Source organism: Ursus americanus, chromosome 8 (genome assembly GCF_024610735.1).
Source record: "Ursus americanus isolate L20-20 chromosome 8, mUrsAme1.1.p, whole genome shotgun sequence".
Classification (NCBI taxonomy): Eukaryota; Metazoa; Chordata; class Mammalia; order Carnivora; family Ursidae; genus Ursus; species Ursus americanus.
Window position 1 is genome coordinate 4,533,804 of NC_142134.1, and position 18,930 is coordinate 4,552,733.

At 40.2% G+C, this 18,930-nt stretch overlaps 1 protein-coding gene across 5 annotated transcripts; it reads left to right on the top strand.

Moving 5' to 3' along the window:
• Nucleotides 1–201: 201 nt before the first annotated feature.
• On the top strand, nt 202–18,271 carry LAMTOR3 (late endosomal/lysosomal adaptor, MAPK and MTOR activator 3). Of its 5 annotated transcripts, none has more exons than XM_087863961.1 (8): nt 203–358; nt 675–720; nt 3,685–3,719; nt 8,779–8,832; nt 9,968–10,026; nt 12,072–12,205; nt 13,256–13,319; nt 15,096–15,957. In XM_087863961.1, the coding sequence occupies exons 2-8, from the start codon at nt 712–714 to the stop codon at nt 15,167–15,169; spliced, it is 429 nt and encodes a 142-aa protein (XP_087720087.1). In that variant the 5' UTR covers nt 203–358; nt 675–711; the 3' UTR covers nt 15,170–15,957. The 5 variants fall into 5 exon arrangements, with proteins under 5 accessions (XP_087720090.1, XP_087720087.1, XP_045648386.1 ...); XM_087863962.1 differs by lacking the exon at nt 203–358 and adding an exon at nt 394–413; XM_087863964.1 differs by lacking the exon at nt 13,256–13,319 and having other exon boundaries at nt 202–358; nt 15,096–18,271.
• Nucleotides 18,272–18,930: the final 659 nt, after the last annotated feature.

Here is an 18,930-nt window from a genome sequence, read left to right on the forward strand (position 1 = left end):
ACAAATGAAATTTATGCACCCTCCCCACACAACGTCTTCTTGCATACATTTTCCGCGGATCTTTTAGTGCCCCACGATCTCCAAGAACCCTCCAGCCACCGGCCTGTGTCCCCAAGTCCCTCGGTCTGCGCAGGCGCAGGGAGCAGCCCGCAGAAGGGCGGGGAGAGGCGGGGTGCGTCCCACGCCAAAGGCCCGGGCTCCTCCCCGGAAACCTGTCATCGGGCCTCGGAGGCGGAGGAAGTGCTTCCTGGAGCGCGGAGGGGGTCACAAATCATGTGACGACGGCTTTCAAAGGAGACTGTCTTTGAAGCTGTCCCCGAATTTGCAGCGGAGGGAGCACCGCCTCCCGGAAAGCCAGGTAACTCGAGCCGCTTTGCGCCGTATTCGTCCCGGGCCCGCAGGCGGCGCGGGCGGTGAGATGCAAGGGAGGGAGAGGACTCCCATTCCCCTCTCCTTTGGGCCTAGATCTTCGCGGGTGGAGGGTGCAGTGGACTGAGGGAGGGCATCCCAGCTACCGTGTGGGTGTTTGGGAACTCCCGCCTCACTGCGGCTTCCCTGGTGCGAGTCCCCGAGCCGCGGCTTCTTGCCTGGCCCGGGTGAGAGCGGACCCCGCTTACCAGGTTGGAGGTGGGAGGAAGTCTGGAGGGGAGAATCACCAGGAGTTTCTCTTCCAGGAGTGGAGATTGATCCTGCGGGAGAAAGGGGTTCGTCATGGCGGATGTGAGTTAACACCCCCACACAAGAGGAAGGGGAGGGGTGGGGAGTTTGGTGGAGGCCCGCGGGGCGGGGAGAGCTAGAGCTTCCCAAGGAGAAATTGGCTTCCTTTTTAGCCCGCCCCCCCGCGTCGTAGTTTCTGTGGACTCTGGAGTGACTAATACGAAGAGGTTTGCGGGGTCCTGAGTGCCCACAGTGGGACTGGAAGACGCTAAGGTGTCTGAGTTGAGAGAACTGTGTTCTTCCCAGTCCCCAGTCCAGCGGGCCTAAGAGAGGCTCTGAATACCGTTTGAATTTCTAAATGTTTTGCTGCTTGTGAATCTACTTGTTTCCAGTAAGTGGTCCTGATGTCACTCCAGATTTCATTGGAGCAAATTGAGATGATTTTTAACGGATACCTCTTTAGCACAGCAATAAAACGCAAACTGTAAGTTTAGGAAACTTAATGGTACTAGTTACTAGAAACAACAGGGAATTAATAGTACTACTGTTTGTGTCAATATTTTACATCCTGTTGTTATTTTACTTACATGCTGGGCATTCTTCTAAACATTGAACATATACTCATTTAATTCTTACAACTTTAATGAAGTGGGCACTGTTACTGCCCTTGTGTTCTAGGGAGGAGGCTAAGGCATAGAAAGATCACCTAACTTGCCTCAGGTTACACAGCTGGTAAGTTGTAGAGTCAAGATACCAACCCAGGCTGTCCTCAGTCCAGAGTTTATGCTCTTAACCACTAGACTAAATGATCGTTCAACATTAATATGAGCGTGATTTTTCTTTTTAGGTTGTAAGATTATGTGTTTGAGTGTTTAGGCACTTTGCATGCCTTTATCACTCCTTTTTGGAGTGTCTCCCATTATGTTCTTGAGACCTTATTTTCCAGGCATAGTCAAATCACTGCATATCTGTTGAGCATTGCCTTGCAGAGGTTGTTGTAATAAGGGCTGTGGGTGAAATAAAGATGATTAAGGTATAATTCCTCTTCGTAAGGTTTGTTTTGTTTTTTAAGATTTTATTTATTTATTTATTTATTTATCAGAGAGAGAGAGAGAGAGCGCACAAGCAGGGGGAGCAGGCAGGCAAAGGGAGAAGCAGACTACCTGCTGAGCAAGGAGCCTGATGTGGGGCTTGATTCCAGGACCCTGGAATCACGACCTGAGCCAAAGGCAGATACTTAACCAACTGAGCCATCCAGGCATCCCTCCATAAGGGTTTTAAAATTTTTTTTTAATTATAGTAGGCAGGTGATCATAAATGTATGTACATTATTGGATGAAAATTCAAAAGAGAGAGGGATTACATCTGGTGTTTATCAGGAAAGCCTGTTTGGAGTATTTGGTGGTTCAAATTAGCGCTAAATAATGAGTAGCAGTTTTTCTTAAAGTAAGATTGATAGAGAATTACTATTAAAATGAATAGTGTAAGCAAAGTTTGAGAGGTAGGAAAGGAAAAGATGTGTGTGGAGGAGCTGTGAGTAACCCACTTCTGCTTGGGCTGAGAGTATGTATGAGGGAGTGGTAGGAAGCAGGACTGTAAAAGTAGGTGTAGACCATATTGTAGAGAAGCTCAAATGTTAAAAGAAGTTGTAGAGAAATTATTAAACAGTGGAGAGCTGTTCAGACGTTGGTTCTCAACCTTGGCTGCACAGGGAATCATCTGGGAAGCATCTCTAACCCAGGTAGAGAAGGAGAATAATATGGCCATTGGCACTGTGTAGAACTGTATGGGATAGAAGTGGGAGACCAGCATACCAGTTAGGAAGCACAAGTCATAAGTAATAACGTGAACCTAAATTGTAATGTCAGTTGAAAAGGAGAGGAAGAGGGGCGCCTGGGTGAATTAGTCAGTTAAGCACCTGCCTTTGGCTCAGGTCATGATCCCAGGGTCCGGGGATCAAGCCTCGCATTGGGGATCAAGCCTCGCATCGGGCTCCCTACTCAGCCTGCTTCCTGCTCAGCAGGGAGCCTGCTTCTCCTCCCTCTGCCTGCTGCTCCCCCTGATTGTACTCTGTCTCTCTCTGTGAAATAAATAAATACAATCTTTAAAAAGAAAAGGAGAGGAAGAGATCATTTTAAAAACATTTGACTTCACAAATCATTTAGCAGTGATAAAGGTGAGGTTAGGGTTAAATGTTACTCTGTGTTTCAGACCTGAATAATGGGTAGTGCCAATAGTGGAGACAGGAAGAGATAGAGGAAATCTGGATTTCACGTGAAACAATGAGTTGAGTTTTAATGTGTGTATTTAAGATAAGAGCAGAGGTAAGATGGTGGTGATAACATGAAATAAAATGAACATTCAGGTTTGGCGAATAGTGGGGATTAGAGGTTCAAAACAACAGATTCCCGATCTACCTGTGTAGACCTCCTAATTGATAGCTGGATTGTCTGTGATATTCCCCAGGTGAGAGAGTGCAGTGAGAAGAATTAAAATAGTCTTTTATTTCTTTAATCCTAATTCTGTTTCATGCTTAACACTTGACACATGTTGTCATTTATCTTTAGTCGTGAAAAGAAACAGAGTTTCAAAGAAGTTCGTTTACCCAGGATTGTTAAGGTGATGTGGGGACGTGGAAAGAGGTTTATAATATATTCTCAAGTGAACAGGACAGTAGCAACAGGATGTAAAATAGTATGAAAAATATGCACTAATTTTACAGCTAGTATGTATTTGTCCAGATATGCTAATCAGTTTACATACATTTTCTCAATAAGTGTTAACAGTCTTATGACGTAGGTTCTGTGATTATCCCTTCTCACAAGTAATGAAACTGGGACTTAGAGAAAAAGGTTAAGTAACTTGGTCCAAGTCACACAACTAGTATCAAAATCAAAAAGAAAAAAACACACAGGCAAGGAAAATTATGAATGACGATTTAAAGTACATGAAATGTGGACAGGACAGTATCTAGGGAACCTGTACAAGGCATATTGTTATAATATGATTTTTTATGTTCTCTTTCAGGACCTAAAGCGATTCCTGTATAAAAAATTACCAAGGTAAAAAATTACTAATTTGTTATTAAATAAATTCTGCATTATATACGTTGATTTTATGTAGCATTTTGTTTCTATTTATTTTAGACTAAGTATGTATATATCATATTGTTATTTAGCATTTTCAAATACTTAACACTAGGTAGCACAAGAAATGTCCTTTGACATTTGAGCTGACATTTGAGCTTGACAGCTGAGATTAAACAGCTTGTGAATGCCAAAGGGCTAGAACTCAGATTTCTTGCCATGTTAGAGTTTTTCAAATGTACTATCATAGCAGTTTACTGGATTATGCTTTGAAGTAGTGAGAGCAATTTTAAGGGGAAAAACCCTAGAACTTGCCTTTCCTTTAGTATAACTTTTTTTTTTCTTTCTAAAGATTGTATTTATTTATTTGACAGAGAGAGAGAGACAGACAGCGAGAGAGGGAACACAAGCAGGGGGAGTGGGAGAGGAAGAAGCAGGCTCCCAGCGGAGGAGCCTGATGTGGGGCTCGATCCCAGAACGCCGGGATCACGCCCTGAGCCGAAGGCAGACGCTTAACGACTGAGCCACCCAGGCGCCCCTCCTTTAGTATAACTTTTAAGACCTAATTGCCGAGTCTGTATAACCTAAAAATGCTAGATGTAGACAGCAGTTCATACTTGGAAAATCACAAGGCTTGCTTGTGCCTGCACCCAGTCCATTTGATGCGCCATTTTCAATTAGGCTCTGTGTGAAGGACCGCAGACTTCCTTTTAGATGTTTTTGTGGTTCAGAGGACTTTGTCACTTTCGTTGTATTAAAATTCACATTTAGTTTAGTGCAAAATAATACCTTAGAGTTACGGATGTGAGAGAGAGGAATAGGACTTGAGACCTCCATTTTCACATTCCAGCATGATCGAATAACCTTTGAGGTGTAATGTTGCACAATATGTGGTGAGATTCTTTTTTTCCTTCTTTTTTTATTCTCCAAGTGTGTAAATTTAAAAAGGTTTTGGATGTCAGTTTACTTCTGTAGGTAGGTTAAAAAAAAAAATTCTCATGTTTGGATTTTTGCCTGAACTGTTTGGTGTGGTTTGCCTGTTGACTTGTGCCTTTACCCTGACTACAAACCAGTAGAAATTAATACTATCTCCTGGGTTTCATTTACGTATGTTTGTATTCAAGAAGAAAATACTGTTATATTCAGGAGGGAAATATTACGGAAGCATGAAGTAGTTGATTCTGTTGCCAGCCTAACGATGGGAAGGCAGTCCTGGCTTTGCACAGTAGTGCAGGGCCGCAAAGATGACTGCGCTGGAACCGTCCGGAGCGGTCTTAGTAATCCCTGCGGAAAGGACCGTTGGTCTGTGATGTTTAGAAAATTTTGTCAAAACCGTAAAACCTCTTTTGTTGGTTCTATTTGAGGGAATGGAAACAAATGCTAAAACCAGTATTTGTTTAATACACAGCAATTTAAAAACAGTGGAATTATTGAGTAATAGAGTGTTTATTTCTTTGGAGAAAACGCCTCAAGTGTAGTTTGAACGGTTCCTACTTCTTTGCACACACGGTAAAATATAGGAAACGGACAACCTTAAGGTAAGGAGCAGGCGTCTTCTCTGTGCCTTCGAATTGCCGTACTCCTTTCTCAGACTGGATCAGCCCCCACCATTTTGTCCTTTGTACTGTCGATGCCGTGCGAGGTTTTTTGCCAGCGTCCCTTCCTCTAGGATAGCGTCGTCCTTTTCCTCGCCACCCGTGCCCCCTTCCTGTCGGTGAGCGCGCTTGGACGGGGTTCCTCTGGCTGCACGTCTTGTGCACACAGCGAAAGGGTGGGCGTCCTTTCGGCTGTTATGCCTTCTCCGAGTGTTTACTTTCTATTTGCATTTCACTTCTAGCATTGTCACCTTTCCTTCCTTTGCTGTATGTCATCGTGATTAGCCAGTTCCCGATTTCAGTTCTGTTTTTCTTTTTTTCTTTTTTTTTTTTTTAAAGATTTTTTATTTATTTTATATGACAGAGAGACAGCCAGCGAGAGAGGGAACACAAGCAGGGGGAGTGGGAGAGGAAGAAGCAGGCTCCCAGCGGAGGAGCCCGATGTGGGACTCGATCCCAGCACGCCGGGATCACGCCCTGAGCCGAAGGCAGACGCTTTAACGACTGCGCTACCCAGGCGCCCCTGTTTTTCTTTTTAATACCATATGCTTTATCATTGGGCGACAAGGAGATAGCGCTCCGTGTTTTACCGTCCCTGCCTGCACGGAGGAACCAGCCACCAGCACGCTTTGAAAGCAGTGACGGGACTGGTTCTTGACACGGTGCGCATCTGTCATTGACAAAGTTATTCACGTGGTGATTTGTATGAAGAGTTAGTGGGGTTTGTACTGTATGCAGTTACTCACGTAATATGCCCTCTGTCCTGAAGTTTGAGCCATGCTGTCAGGGGAGTGGTGTTATTTAATTCAGCTCTGGGAACTAAAATGTGTCCATATTGGAACTGTACAAAACGAAGGATTTCTGTGTTGGTATCTGCCTGATTGGAAGTTTAGCAATATTTAAAGGGTGGTAAAACTGACCAGTAGGATTCGAGGGAAATACTGCACTGGCAACAAAATATAGGAGCAGAAGCATAGTTGGTATTTGTAAAAAGTGTATTTGTAAAAGTGTGATGAAAATCTTTGTATAGTGGAAGAAAGGGGTTAGGATCATGTGTTTCGGTTTAGTTTGGGTTTTTTTCCCCCATAATGACCAAGGCTGCTTTGGTTCGTATTCATTCATGACTTTTTCTTGAAAGTAGGCTTATTGTATCCCAAAAGCTAGAGAAATGAAGAAATAATATTGAACACTTACAAAGAAACGTAGTAAAACGTACATTTTGATTTGTTGCTAAATGTATGTAAAATGAAGGGGTTTGGACGAAGGCAGCTCGGCTTCAGAGCTGTGGGTTCATGCTTTTAATTGTACCGCCATACCTCTCAACAACAAGTCAGTTAATAGAATACGGTTTTGTTCATTTTTAAATTCCCTGCTAAATACAGTCCTTGAATTTGTATTTTTCAGTCTAGTTGTGACCCAAAGCAGGCTCAGGCTTTAACAGTCACAACTTTTTGTGTTTTAAAATAACCAAATGTTACATTATTATATATATAAAACGAAGTATGATGTCTGATTACAAATGCAACATTTGTTTTTTTGGAATAGAAGTGTTTGTTTTATTGAGCTTTAGGTTTAGGTGTCTGCAGAATATTTCATAACATTTAATTCCTTCTGGAAGTGCATACAGTATACCTATTAACGCAGCATACTTATTTTCAACTATTAGTAAAATCTACTCATGTTATTTTTTGTTCACCATGTGTAGAATTGGAAACATCTTTTATATTTGTGACCTGATTTCTTTAAGTGGGTATTTTAAGTATGTGAGTAATTTTTCTACTTTGTTGGGCATTTATCTCTGTGAATTTAAAATCTGTTAAAAAGAAAGTCTTTATTTCTGCCTCCTCTTTTGGTGCATTAGTTGGCATTTAAGTTAATTAACTGAAACTAAGAGAAAAGAAACTATGGTGACAGAGATATTTCTAAACATTTTTTGTAGTACTCTTTACCTGCTTTTTAATTTGCTTATCTTTTGAGGAGGCAGTACATTCATAAAGTTCAAGATTCAGAAGTTAACTGAAGGACATAGTGAGAAGTTTCCTAGCCCTGCCCCCCAGCCACACAGTTCCCCTCTCAGAGACACCCAGTACATTCAAAGATGTTTGACGCACCTGTAAACAGGCATGTCTATAAACACACATATTTACACATTTACACTTGGATCTTAGTTGAGGATATTATAACAAAATACCATAGATTGGATTTCCTATAAATAACCAAAATTTATTTTCCACAGTTCTGGAAGCTGGGAGTCCAAGATCAAGGTGCCAGCATGGTTCAGTTCTGGTCGAGCCCCTTTCCGAGTTGCAGATTGCAGACTCCCCATATCTTTATATGGTAGAAAGAGGGCTAGCTAGCTCTCTAGCCTTAAGTAAGGGCACTCTTCTGATATCTGAGGGCTCCCCCCCCCATTTCCTGATTACCTCCCAAAGGCCCCACCTCCAAATACATTGGGATTAGGGTTTCAACATAACGAATTTTGGGGGTGACACAAACATTCAGTCCATCACAACATATACATACACATGCCTACACTTGTTTTTATAAAAGTTCTACTTCCTGTACACACTATTCAAAACTGTTTTTTCACTTAACAATATACCTTTTAGGTCAGTCCTTCCCAGTACATGCAAAGAGCTGTTTCTTTGTTTTTAATGGCTGCAGGGTGTTCTGTTGTGTGTGTGTCGTGATTTTTTGGACTTGTCCTTCTTGATAGACAGGTTTCCAGTTTTCTTTCCTATTTCAGGTGATGTTGCTGTTGATAACGGGACAAAGTAGTTTCTATGTGTGCAAGTATCAGTAGGATATACTTTTATATAACCTAGTTAGAAGAATTTGTTTTATACATTAACCTTACAGAGCACATTTTAATCTGTAGATAATTCCAGGTTAGAATGATAATAAAAAATAATACCAGTAAATATTTATACACGGTTATTTCATCATTCTTACGTTATTTTATTTTTTTATTTTTCATTATGTTCAGTTAGCCAACATATAGTACAAGTTTTTGTCGTAGTGTTCAACGATTCATTAGTTGTGTATAACACCCGGTGCTCATCCCAACACATGCCCTCCTAATACCCATCACCCGGTCACCCCCTCCCCCCACCCCCCTCCTTTCTGTAACCCTCAGCTTGGCTTCTGGAGTCCAGAGTCTCTCGTGGTTTGTCTCCCTCTCTGATTTCTTTCCATTCGGTTTTCCCTCCCTTCCCCTGCGGTCCTCTGCGCTGTTACGTCCCACATATGAGTGAAACAATAGAATTGTCTTTCTCTGCTTGACTTATTTCACTTAGCATAATCCCCTCCAGTTCCATCCATGTCGATACAAACGGTGGGTATTCATCCTTTCCGGTGGCTGAGTAATACTCCATTGTATATATGGGCCACATCGTCTTTATCAATTCATCTGTTGAAAGACATCTCGGTTCCTTCCACAGTTTGGCTCTTACGGACATTGCTGCTATGAACATCATTCTTACTTTTAACGTGAGGTTCGTAAATGGTAGTGTTTATAACATTTCCTCAAAATTTAATAACACTTCTCTGACTTAAAAGTTTTTGCCACTGGTTCTTTAAAATTTAATTTCAGTATCTTAAGATGACTATTCCTCATTTCTAACTTAAAACATTAAGGTTAACACAATAAGGAATGGATAATCTGGGTTACAGTAAGAACGTTGAACATATTTCTGAGTAGCAGTCTTGGATATTATGAGATTATGGGGCTGGAAGTTTGAGAATGTTTTCCCATTCTAATTTTTAACACTGTAATTTTGTACTCTAGGAATTCTGTAATGAGTTAATACTTAAACTGCACTAATAAATTGTCAGTGTGCTCAGATGACAGTCTGATGCTAATTAGTAATAATTAATATTTTTGAATTTTAACTATGTACCAGCCTCTACTTTACATGCATTACTTTATTAAATTTTGCAATAGCTACATAAGTACAGTTGTCCCCTTTCCGTATTGGTAACAGAGGCTTACAGAGGTTTCATAACTGGCCCGGGGTAGCATAAATAGTAAATGTAGGAGAGCCTAGACTGGACCAAATGGTTATAGTCCTGACCATTCTGCTTACTGCTTCTTATGTAGGCATAGCTGAAAAGATTGCAACATGACCTTCATTCTTTCCATTCTGTTCCTTCAGCCTAGAACAATCTTTCTGCCCCTCTTCTCTGGACCAGTGCCATAACATCTCAGCTTAGCTATCACTGTCTCAGGGAAGCCTTCCCTGACCCACTTGTCTAAATCAGCCCCCCTTTTATAGGCTCTCCTAACCCACAGATATCTTGACGGCACTTGATACCATTGTCACTATAGCTACTGCTGATAACCTGTCATACTTTCATAAATAATGGAAAGATAAGTAGCAATTATAATGGAGAAGTATCTGTGTTTTAGATCTTATCAATAAATTGCATAAATTTGTTAAGATTTTAATAATACACATGTTTATTTAATTTCTGGAAGTTTTGGCAGACATCTGGAAACTTATGAGGTCAGTAACTGAGTTGACATAGATTTTCAGAAATATACATGAAAATCCCTATAATGACTTTGAGGTGCATATTTTGAGAAAATGAAATGTTTCATAATATTTTAACTTCTTTTTTTCTTTCTAGTGTTGAAGGGCTCCATGCTATTGTTGTGTCAGATAGAGATGGAGTCCCCGTTATTAAAGGTAAGACTGAGCGCCTGCATGCCAGTATCATGTTTGCTTTTGAATAAAAACGTATTTAGGTCTGAGTAATGTGGAAAGCAAGCATATAAAAGCTATTTCAATAAATCCAGGAGAAGGTCTTAGTTTGGCGGGAGATGTTTGCTTTTGGATGTTGAAGGCTGGATCACCTGCTACATGTTGAATGGATTGTGTCACCATCGAGAGTTTAAGCATGGATTTATCACAAGCCTAGTTTTTCTTGAAAGACATTAGTGGTACAAGGTAAACATTAGTAAATGTCAGTGCTGAGACTGGGCCTGTATGCAGCTACATGTGTTATACACACAGCCTTCCCCCAATGTATATATATTTTTTTAAAGATTTTATTTATTTATTCGACAGAGATAGAGACAGCCAGCGAGAGAGGGAACACAAGCAGGGGGAGTGGGAGAGGAAGAAGCAGGCTCACAGCGGAAGAGCCTGATGTGGGGCTCGATCCCATAACGCCAGGATCACGCCCTGAGCCGAAGGCAGACGCTTAACCGCTGTGCCACCCAGGCGCCCCCCAATGTATATTTTTTAATCAGTTACTGCTAGTGGTTTTGGGATAAACCTCCTTACGTTTGAATTAACATATGTTCATTGTTTTGTTGAAACTTTGTTGCTTTTCTCCTTCTTTACTGGAAATAAGATATTTTTTCAACTTTTAATTTCACAATTTACTTTCGTTAACGAGGCTCTAACAAGACTTTCTCACCTGAAGAAAAGCTTGTTAGCCTGGAAAATGAAATTTTTTTTTGCCTGATTTTCAGCTTTTTTTTTTTTTTTTTTAGAGTTTATTTATTTGAGAGAGAGAGAGAGTGTATGTGCAGGCAAGCAGGGGGAGGGGTATGTGCAGGCAAGCAGGGGGAGGGGTAGAGGGGGAAGGAGAGGAACTCGCAGACTGGCTGGAGCCAGAGCCCGGATCCCAACGTAGGGCTCGATCTCAGGGCCCTGAGATCATGGTGTGAGCCAAATCAAGAGTCAGTTGCTTAGCTGACTGAGCCACCCAGGCACCCCTCAGCTTTTGTCTTCAAGTATATATGATGTCACTGAATCAGTGTGTATTAAGAGCATTTTTACTATTTGTGTCTTAAGGTATCATCACACGGATGTTCGTAGTTCTGTAGGGACGCCGTAATAGCTTTCCCAAGGAAAGATTAAATGAGTTTCTTGACATTTTGTTTACAATTTCTTTTCCACCTGAGGTTATCATATATGTCAGATAATTTTAGACCTTAGAATTGAAAGGAAGTGTAGAAATCACTTAATTTAGTTCTTTCATTTTGTAAACAAAGATGGTCAAGTGCAAAGAGTACATTGTTAGTGCAAAGTTGCACATGAGTCAGTGACAAGATAATAATAGAACCCATTATCTTCTGATGTGTGGTTCAGTGTGCGTTCTAGCCCACCATAAAACATAGGTGGCCGTGGGCAAGTAAGTCGCCTGCCTTTTTGCCTTTACTCAATTCTGTGATGAGGGCTTTGAACAAAATTAACATAATCTCCAGCTCTAATGTTCTTTCTTAGGATCTCTGTGTTAAAGCTACAACTAATTCCATTCAGGTCTTTTAATGAGTGAAAGAAACTTAAAACAGATGGCCAGCTGCAAAATTATTAATGTCTATAAGTGAGACTGCTATAGGTTTATGAGAGCAAATGTTTTCTGGAAGCTTCTTTCACTATTCTAGCTTGGCTCTCGGTTGAGCAGAATATTCAGTTTATTAAACATACTGATTAATTTGTGTTTTAAAGTAGATATTAAGAAAATATAAACAATATTCTTCAAAAAAAAATTGTGACAATCAGTATTTCTTCCCTTGGTTATGATCACTCGATTTCTGACTGAGCAGTTTTTCTCACCTAAATTGGTGAGGCCCAATTCGTGATACAATTTTCAGTATTGTGAAGCATAGTAGCCCTTGAGCTCAATATTTTCACTGATTTATGTTAAAAAACAGAAAGGGTGCTGTAAAGTTCTATCACACGCACTGCATGATTTTTATTTAAACCGTTTGTATTTCCAGTGGCCAATGATAGTGCCCCAGAGCATGCGTTGCGACCTGGCTTCTTATCTACTTTCGCCCTTGCAACAGACCAAGGGAGCAAACTTGGACTTTCAAAAAATAAAAGTATCATCTGTTACTATAACACCTACCAGGTAGGTTCATAATTATTGACTGGTTTGCTACCTTCAACTGTTGTCGTGTCTTCTCTATGAAAAAGCTTACGTTGTTACTCTAAATTCTAGTTTTGAAGTGTGGGTGGCGTTTTGAAACCCTAGCCTTCAAATTGGTTATGTTGAATTGTAGTAACCGTCTTCACATTTTATAGCAGGCATTAATTAATGCGGAAAAGTAATTAAGAGGTATATTAATAAAGTACATTATCCTAAAAAGGGAAGTCAGGTCACCGTCACCTCCAGTAGATGGTGCCCTTAGCTTAACAAATGTGATTTCTCAAATAACATACTTTTTTTGTGGTATAAAAAAATTTCCCTTGATGGCTAAGTAGTGTTATTGAAATTTGTTATTGCTGCGAATGCCTTCATTTGGTTTGGAAGATCTATATAATGAGTGAGGTTGCTGTGAAGGGATTTCATTGCTACACACCTCTTCATCTCTAGCTGCGTCTTCTTGTTTAGAGTAAGTTGATGGCGTCTGCCTTAGAGCGGTTTCGCAGAGTTTGATTCATGTACTGCTGGTGCTGCACAAGTGATGTTTTTATTTTAAAAGTTCATATTTTCATGTGTATTAGGCAGAAGATAACCAACGCTTTTGACCTTTAATTTCATCGGTAAGGGTCAGCTCGAAGCTAAGTTTTTTTAAACGATAGTTGATTTGAAGTAAACTCAAATTTAAAGTAATAGTGGTACTCAGGAAGCAGGAAAATCATGAAGGTAGATCTGCTTGGATGAGAAATACTGATTCAGCCATTTAATTATCAAGTGTTTCTGGAGCCCTGCCATGTACTCATGGGCACACTGCTGGGCCTTGGGAGCTAAAGTGACGATAATGACGTAGTCCCGCCTTCCCATCTCTGAAGGCTGAGGAATGGTAATGTCTCTAAGAGAGACTCAGTGAGTTTGTTGTTCTTTCATATTACATGATGGTAGGTAGCATCTTACACATTGGCCATTTAAATAAAACTTTTGAAAGATTAAGGTATTTCATTTGAATAACATATTATTTAGATCTTACTTTCTTTTTAGGTGGTTCAATTCAATCGTTTACCTTTGGTGGTGAGTTTCATAGCCAGCAGCAATGCCAATACAGGTGTGTTTTAACTACCTTAAATACAGCTTTTAATTTCTTGTAACACCATATCTGAGCAGTCTAATATGACAGGAACAGTAGATTTAGAGTCAGAAAAGCTGACTTCATGGCCCAGCTCCACCATCTATTTCTTGGTCTCCAGAAAAGTTTAACTTCTGTGAATTCTGTTTTCCCTAGCTGTAATGTAGCTAAAATCTGCTTTCTCTGTTTCATGGGGTTATTTTCTAGTTCAAGTGAGACATTATATGGGTAGGTGATCCTTTACGATAAAAAGGAGAATATAAATTATCTTCACCCCTTGAATGCTACATCTTGCTCACACTAAAACAGCTTAAGAAAACACAAAAGAGTGGAGAAGATAACCAGACACTTAAAATGGTCAAGGATGAGTTCAAGTCTATGTAGACCCATCTATTAGAGTTTGTAAAACCTTGAATGATAGTGGGCAAGATTAATGTGATTGAGAATTCTGAGAGTGTGACTAGAATGAACTTACATGTGTTCTTCCTGAGGGTCGAAGAATCTGAGAACAAACACCAGGAAGCTGTACTTTCTATAGCAGATCGTAAGATCCCATTATATCCAGTAGCCTTCGCTGGATATTTATGTTTAAAATAATGCCTGTATCCTGTAATTTACATACTCCCTTCTGGATGAAGTGGGATTATTTTTTTTTAAGTATTGACTCCTTTAGATTTGGCTGCTGTTTAGAACTGTTACGCATTCTTTTTCTGTTTTTTTCTTTCCAAGTTGTTTGAGCAAGTCTGTGTCCCGCTATGTCACTGAAACCTGTCTTTAGATTCCTTGTCTTTAAAATGAGGAGTATAGATTTGATGTAGAAGATCTCTTCCGTTTCTAAATATTTTGAAACTGTAAAATGCTCTATGTGAAAACACTTTGTAAATTATATAGGATAGTAGTGGTGTTGATGTTTAAAGTATATTAAACCTCAGTTGTGATGAATCACCATCATGTACTAAATCATCAGTTGTTACCAATGTTGATAATGTACAGAATTATATTTTAGTATCTAGAACAGTTTTTTTTTTTGAGAATCCCCGATGCTTTTAATATTCTGTGAAATAGAGGAAGATCTTTGAGCGTAAGACAAACAGTGTCTGAGATATATAAGACATAGAGCTTTTCACTCTGGTAAACCAAGGAGAAGCTAGATATGCTCATTTCTAGACTACTTTGCCTCCCAGATTCAGCGCCGAATTTTAAACATGGAAGTGTATGTTTTATACTCCTACCGTTCATCTTTAAACTTAATTTTTTCACTTGAAATACTCATTTATGCTTCAGCTTTCCTGAATTTATAAAATAAATTTCTAGTATTTCTTTTCTCAAGGTTGAAGCAGGCTGTCTCCCTCTGTTTTGATAAAGTCCATTAAAATTTGTTCAGGAAAAAAGTGCACCTTTTTAAGTAAAAATATTAGACCATTTCTGAATCAGTACAGATTTTGAAACAATAAAGTATAAATTAAAGTTTTCTTTTCAAAACTCTAACAATATTTCAGTGCATGTAATTCATTTTATATCTTCTAATACATATAAATATTTTTCATTTATTTACTTTAATAATAGACGAAAATAAACTTCATAATGAAAAGGGGTTTTGATTAGTTAGAATTACAGTATTTTGCTTTACTTATGGGGAATAAGCTAGATCTTGTTTGCTTTTTAGTAACTAAATTTTGACAGGAGGAAATCGAAGTCAAAGACTTTTTCAGGAACATTTTTCTAATGTTCTCATTTTCTTAATCTCTGTTTTAGGACTCATTGTCAGCCTAGAAAAGGAACTTGCTCCGTTATTCGAAGAATTGAGACAAGTTGTGGAAGTTTCTTAATCCGGCAGTGGTTTTGATGTACCCCTTATTTTCATTATAACAGACACAATATCAATCCAGCAATCTTTAGACCACAACAGTGCTTGTATCCATGTACTCAAGAAAGGGCCCCTTTTCCCACCTGACACTAAAGAAAGAGCCCATAGATATAATTTATGGATAGATTGATACCTTTTCTTGTGCAGGGTCTTTTTCTGATGTAGTGAGATCTGGGGATACCACGGAGATGGTTCAGTACATCACAGCTCCCATGGAGTTAATCCAGGCACAAATATGCATGAGATTCTATTCAGTGGGTCAGAATCAAAATGGTACTCGGATCCACTTGAGCCATTAAGTGCTCCCTATTATATAGTATGCCCAGGCCTGCAGAGTGAAGCAGACCCTTTTAATTGTGAATAATAATGAGGACATATTTTTCTTTATATTGTTTTATTTCTTAGCATGGAGTGTGAGGAAGATAAAATGGCTTAGTAAAAGTAATAAAATCAGTACAATCACTAACTTTTCTACATATATATTATTTTCCAACCTAGATGAATATTACTGATTTGATTCTTCTCAGAGGGTGCTGCTCTTTAATGAAAATTGAAGATGATAGCTAACGGTTTATTTGCTCCACTCTGCTTTCTATAACCAATCGGTGCTGTAATGTTTGTGTGTTCTTTGTAAAATTTAGAAGTGATTCATGATTGAATTCTGCTTCCAATATTGGTATGTACGTAAACATGGTAGTACAGCCTTTTTTTTCATACGTGAGTGTAAATAAAATAGTATTTTTTAAAGTATAGTTTGAGCACTAAATAGGTTTCTTTTCCGGCTTCTTTTAAAAGTTTAAAGAATATAATTAACTGAATTCACTCTCACAACTACATGAAAAAGCAGCGAGTGTTGCTAATAGATACTGGTTTGGAGACTGTTTCACCTAGTGTCAGTTGGAAAGCAAACCGTATCCATGAGCCTCATTCAATCTCTACAAAAGAAGTATCTTTGTTCTAGAATATGCCCTTTACGTTCAGGAAGGCAGTCCATCATTCAGAGTTGCTAGTTTCCTCCTAGGTTCTTTGACAATCAGAGTTTGTCACTGGTGGAGTTCAGTGCACGTGCATCGAGCACCTGCTGTGTGCCATGTCCCAGAGCTGCCCCATTGCAGAATTCTAAGGAGGACAGTTCCCATCCTATTTCTGTGCTCCAGGGGAGCCTCTCGTGTGCAGTGTGTGAACGCTGTCCCTGGAGTTGTGCAGTGAGGAGTCAGCCAGCCTGGTGCCTGCCTGCCTGCCTGCCTGCCTGCTTGCTTGCTCCCTCCCTCCCTCTCTCCCCCTCTCCCCCTCTCCCTGCTTCTTCTTTCTATACAGATAGGAAACTAAATTGTGGTACCTTCCTTTAAAGAACTTAGAGCTCAGTAAATAAAAACAGGTATAGGAAGTGCTGTGATAAAAAGCCCTCCAGCTGCCAAGCTATTGAAACCCGGAAGGGGGGCATTTAAATTGGGCAAGTCTTTATGTGGACATAGAGGCAAGAGGGCATGTGTGCCCGTCAGGGAGCTAGAAATAGTTCGTAATAATGCACGAGCTGTGCCTTTTACAATCTAGAATTCCCATTGTCTGGATTTTTCTTGAATAGTGTCTGGGAGATTGTTGCTAATGTGTACTGTAGAACATTAATTTCAGGTAATGATTATTGTATACCTAAAAATCCCGGGAAAGGAAACTGTCATAAATGGAGATACTTTTAACCTTTGCATGGTGAACACTACTTTTGCATGGTGAATACAGCTACTATTAAAATTTCTGTTTGAAGGCGATAGATAAATTGCTCTACAGTTTATCTGGAAAAGTAAGTAGGTGAAAATCATTAAGAAATGTTCACAAAGCTAATACAAAACTAGATGAACTACTTTTTAAAAATTTTTTTAAAAAAATATTTTATTTATTTATTTGTCAGAGAGAGAGAGCACAAGCAGGGGGTGCGGCAGGCAGAGGGAGAAGCAGGCTCCCGGGATCCTGGGATCATGACCGGAGCCAAAAGCAGATGCTTACCAACCGAGCCAGCCAGGCCCGATGGACTACTTTTGAAAGATGGTATACATTTGATGAGGTGCACAATTAGAACAGTATAACAGACTAACCCACAGACAGACTTTCGTAGGTACATGAGGACTTAAAACATTTTGAGGAGGACATAAGTCAGGGGGAAAAGGATTAGTCCATAAGTAGGACAGGCGATTTTTATGCCTTGCTGGTAGAAGCGTATATTGTTATATACCCTTTATATATAAAGGCCTGTTTGGCAATCTCTGTGAAACTTCCAAATGCACGTGGGAAAAAGAATGGAGAAGTGCTTTAGTTACTGAATAGAAATCCAAGACGTGATGTTCTCTGAGAAAAGAAGGATGTGAAATTGCATGGTAGCTGCAGTTTATATATAAGAAGAAAAAATGCACGTTCACGTTTGACTGTATGTGGTAGAGAAGGACCTGGTAACACTGGTAGCCTCCAAGGAGTGGAACTAGGTGCCTGGGGGACAGGGATCCCAGAAATGAGCCTTTTCACTGTAAACTGCATTGGTGGTTTTTGAATTTTTCACTTCAAAAATCATGAAACATTCCAGCAAACAAAACTTACAGTAACATGACGATGGGGTATTTGGAGAGGAAAATTGTATCAGTCAGGGATTGCCACAGAAACAGAAGCAGAAGGATGAAGATGTATTAAGTGTATTTCAGGGAACTGGTTTATGTGATTGTGGGGCGTGGCTGGTCCAAAGTCTGTGGGGCAGGCCAGCAGGAGCCGAGGCAGAAGACTTCCTCGTGGAAACCTCAGTGTTGCTCTTCAGGCCGGCCTTTCAGCTGACTGGGTGAGGCCTGCTCGCGTTATGGAGGGTAATCTCGTGCTTAAATTCAGTGGGTTGAAGATGGACGTTAAGCGCATCTCCAGACTACACGACAACATGGAGTTTCACCGTCTGTTGAAAAACCGGGTACTGCAGCCTTGCTAAGGGGACACCTAGAACCACCCTTCAGTTTACCCTTGTCAGCCTGGCATCATAGACAGCTTCTGAAAGCACACTTAACCTCCAAATAAAGTCAGTAACCAAGTTGTATTTCTGTGTTCAAACATGAAACAACTAACCCAGATACAGAGAACATGTTCGCTCTCCCCGGAAGAGGATGCAGAGTTCTTGGGCGACGTTCACTTTTCTCCTCCGTATATTACAGTTTAGATGCTGTGATGGAAGATTAACCATTTTTTAATACATCTTATGTTTGATGATAAGAGGATACAAGAGGGAAGAAAAAATGTGCTTAATATGTATGTATGTATAATACATATTTGTTTATGTACACACAAACATTCATAGCAAAACAAGGAAGAAATGTAATAATCACTGTCCTTGTTTGTCTGAGTATGAAGTTGTAGCTGGTGTTTCTAACCGCCTTCATTACCCATTCCATACTCGCTCTGATAGGGAGCACCTCGGCTGCTCACGGCTCTGCCTAGAGGGTGACCCAGACCTTTATTCCTGAAGAATCCAAGCCATTGGTTGTCCTGCCTGAATTGAATTGTACTTTTCCACTGACTTTAGTCACAGGACTCTGTGGCACTGAGATCCCCTAGAGGATGTCCTGTGTCGTGAACATACTCTTTCCTCCATGGTGCAGTCGCAGCCCGGTTTCCCCCTGGTCATCAAGATCAGTCACCCCGCCAGGACCGTCATTCCCTTCCTTATCTGTGGAATCAGAGGTGGGAGCCCAAAGTAGC

Bases quoted from the DNA above. Each gene is read 5' to 3' on its own strand.
- LAMTOR3 (XM_087863961.1), top strand. The intron at 10,027-12,071 runs GTAAGACTGAGC...TTGTATTTCCAG, and splicing joins TGGAGTCCCCGTTATTAAAG to TGGCCAATGATAGTGCCCCA. The intron at 13,320-15,095 runs GTGTGTTTTAAC...TCTCTGTTTTAG, and splicing joins CAGCAGCAATGCCAATACAG to GACTCATTGTCAGCCTAGAA.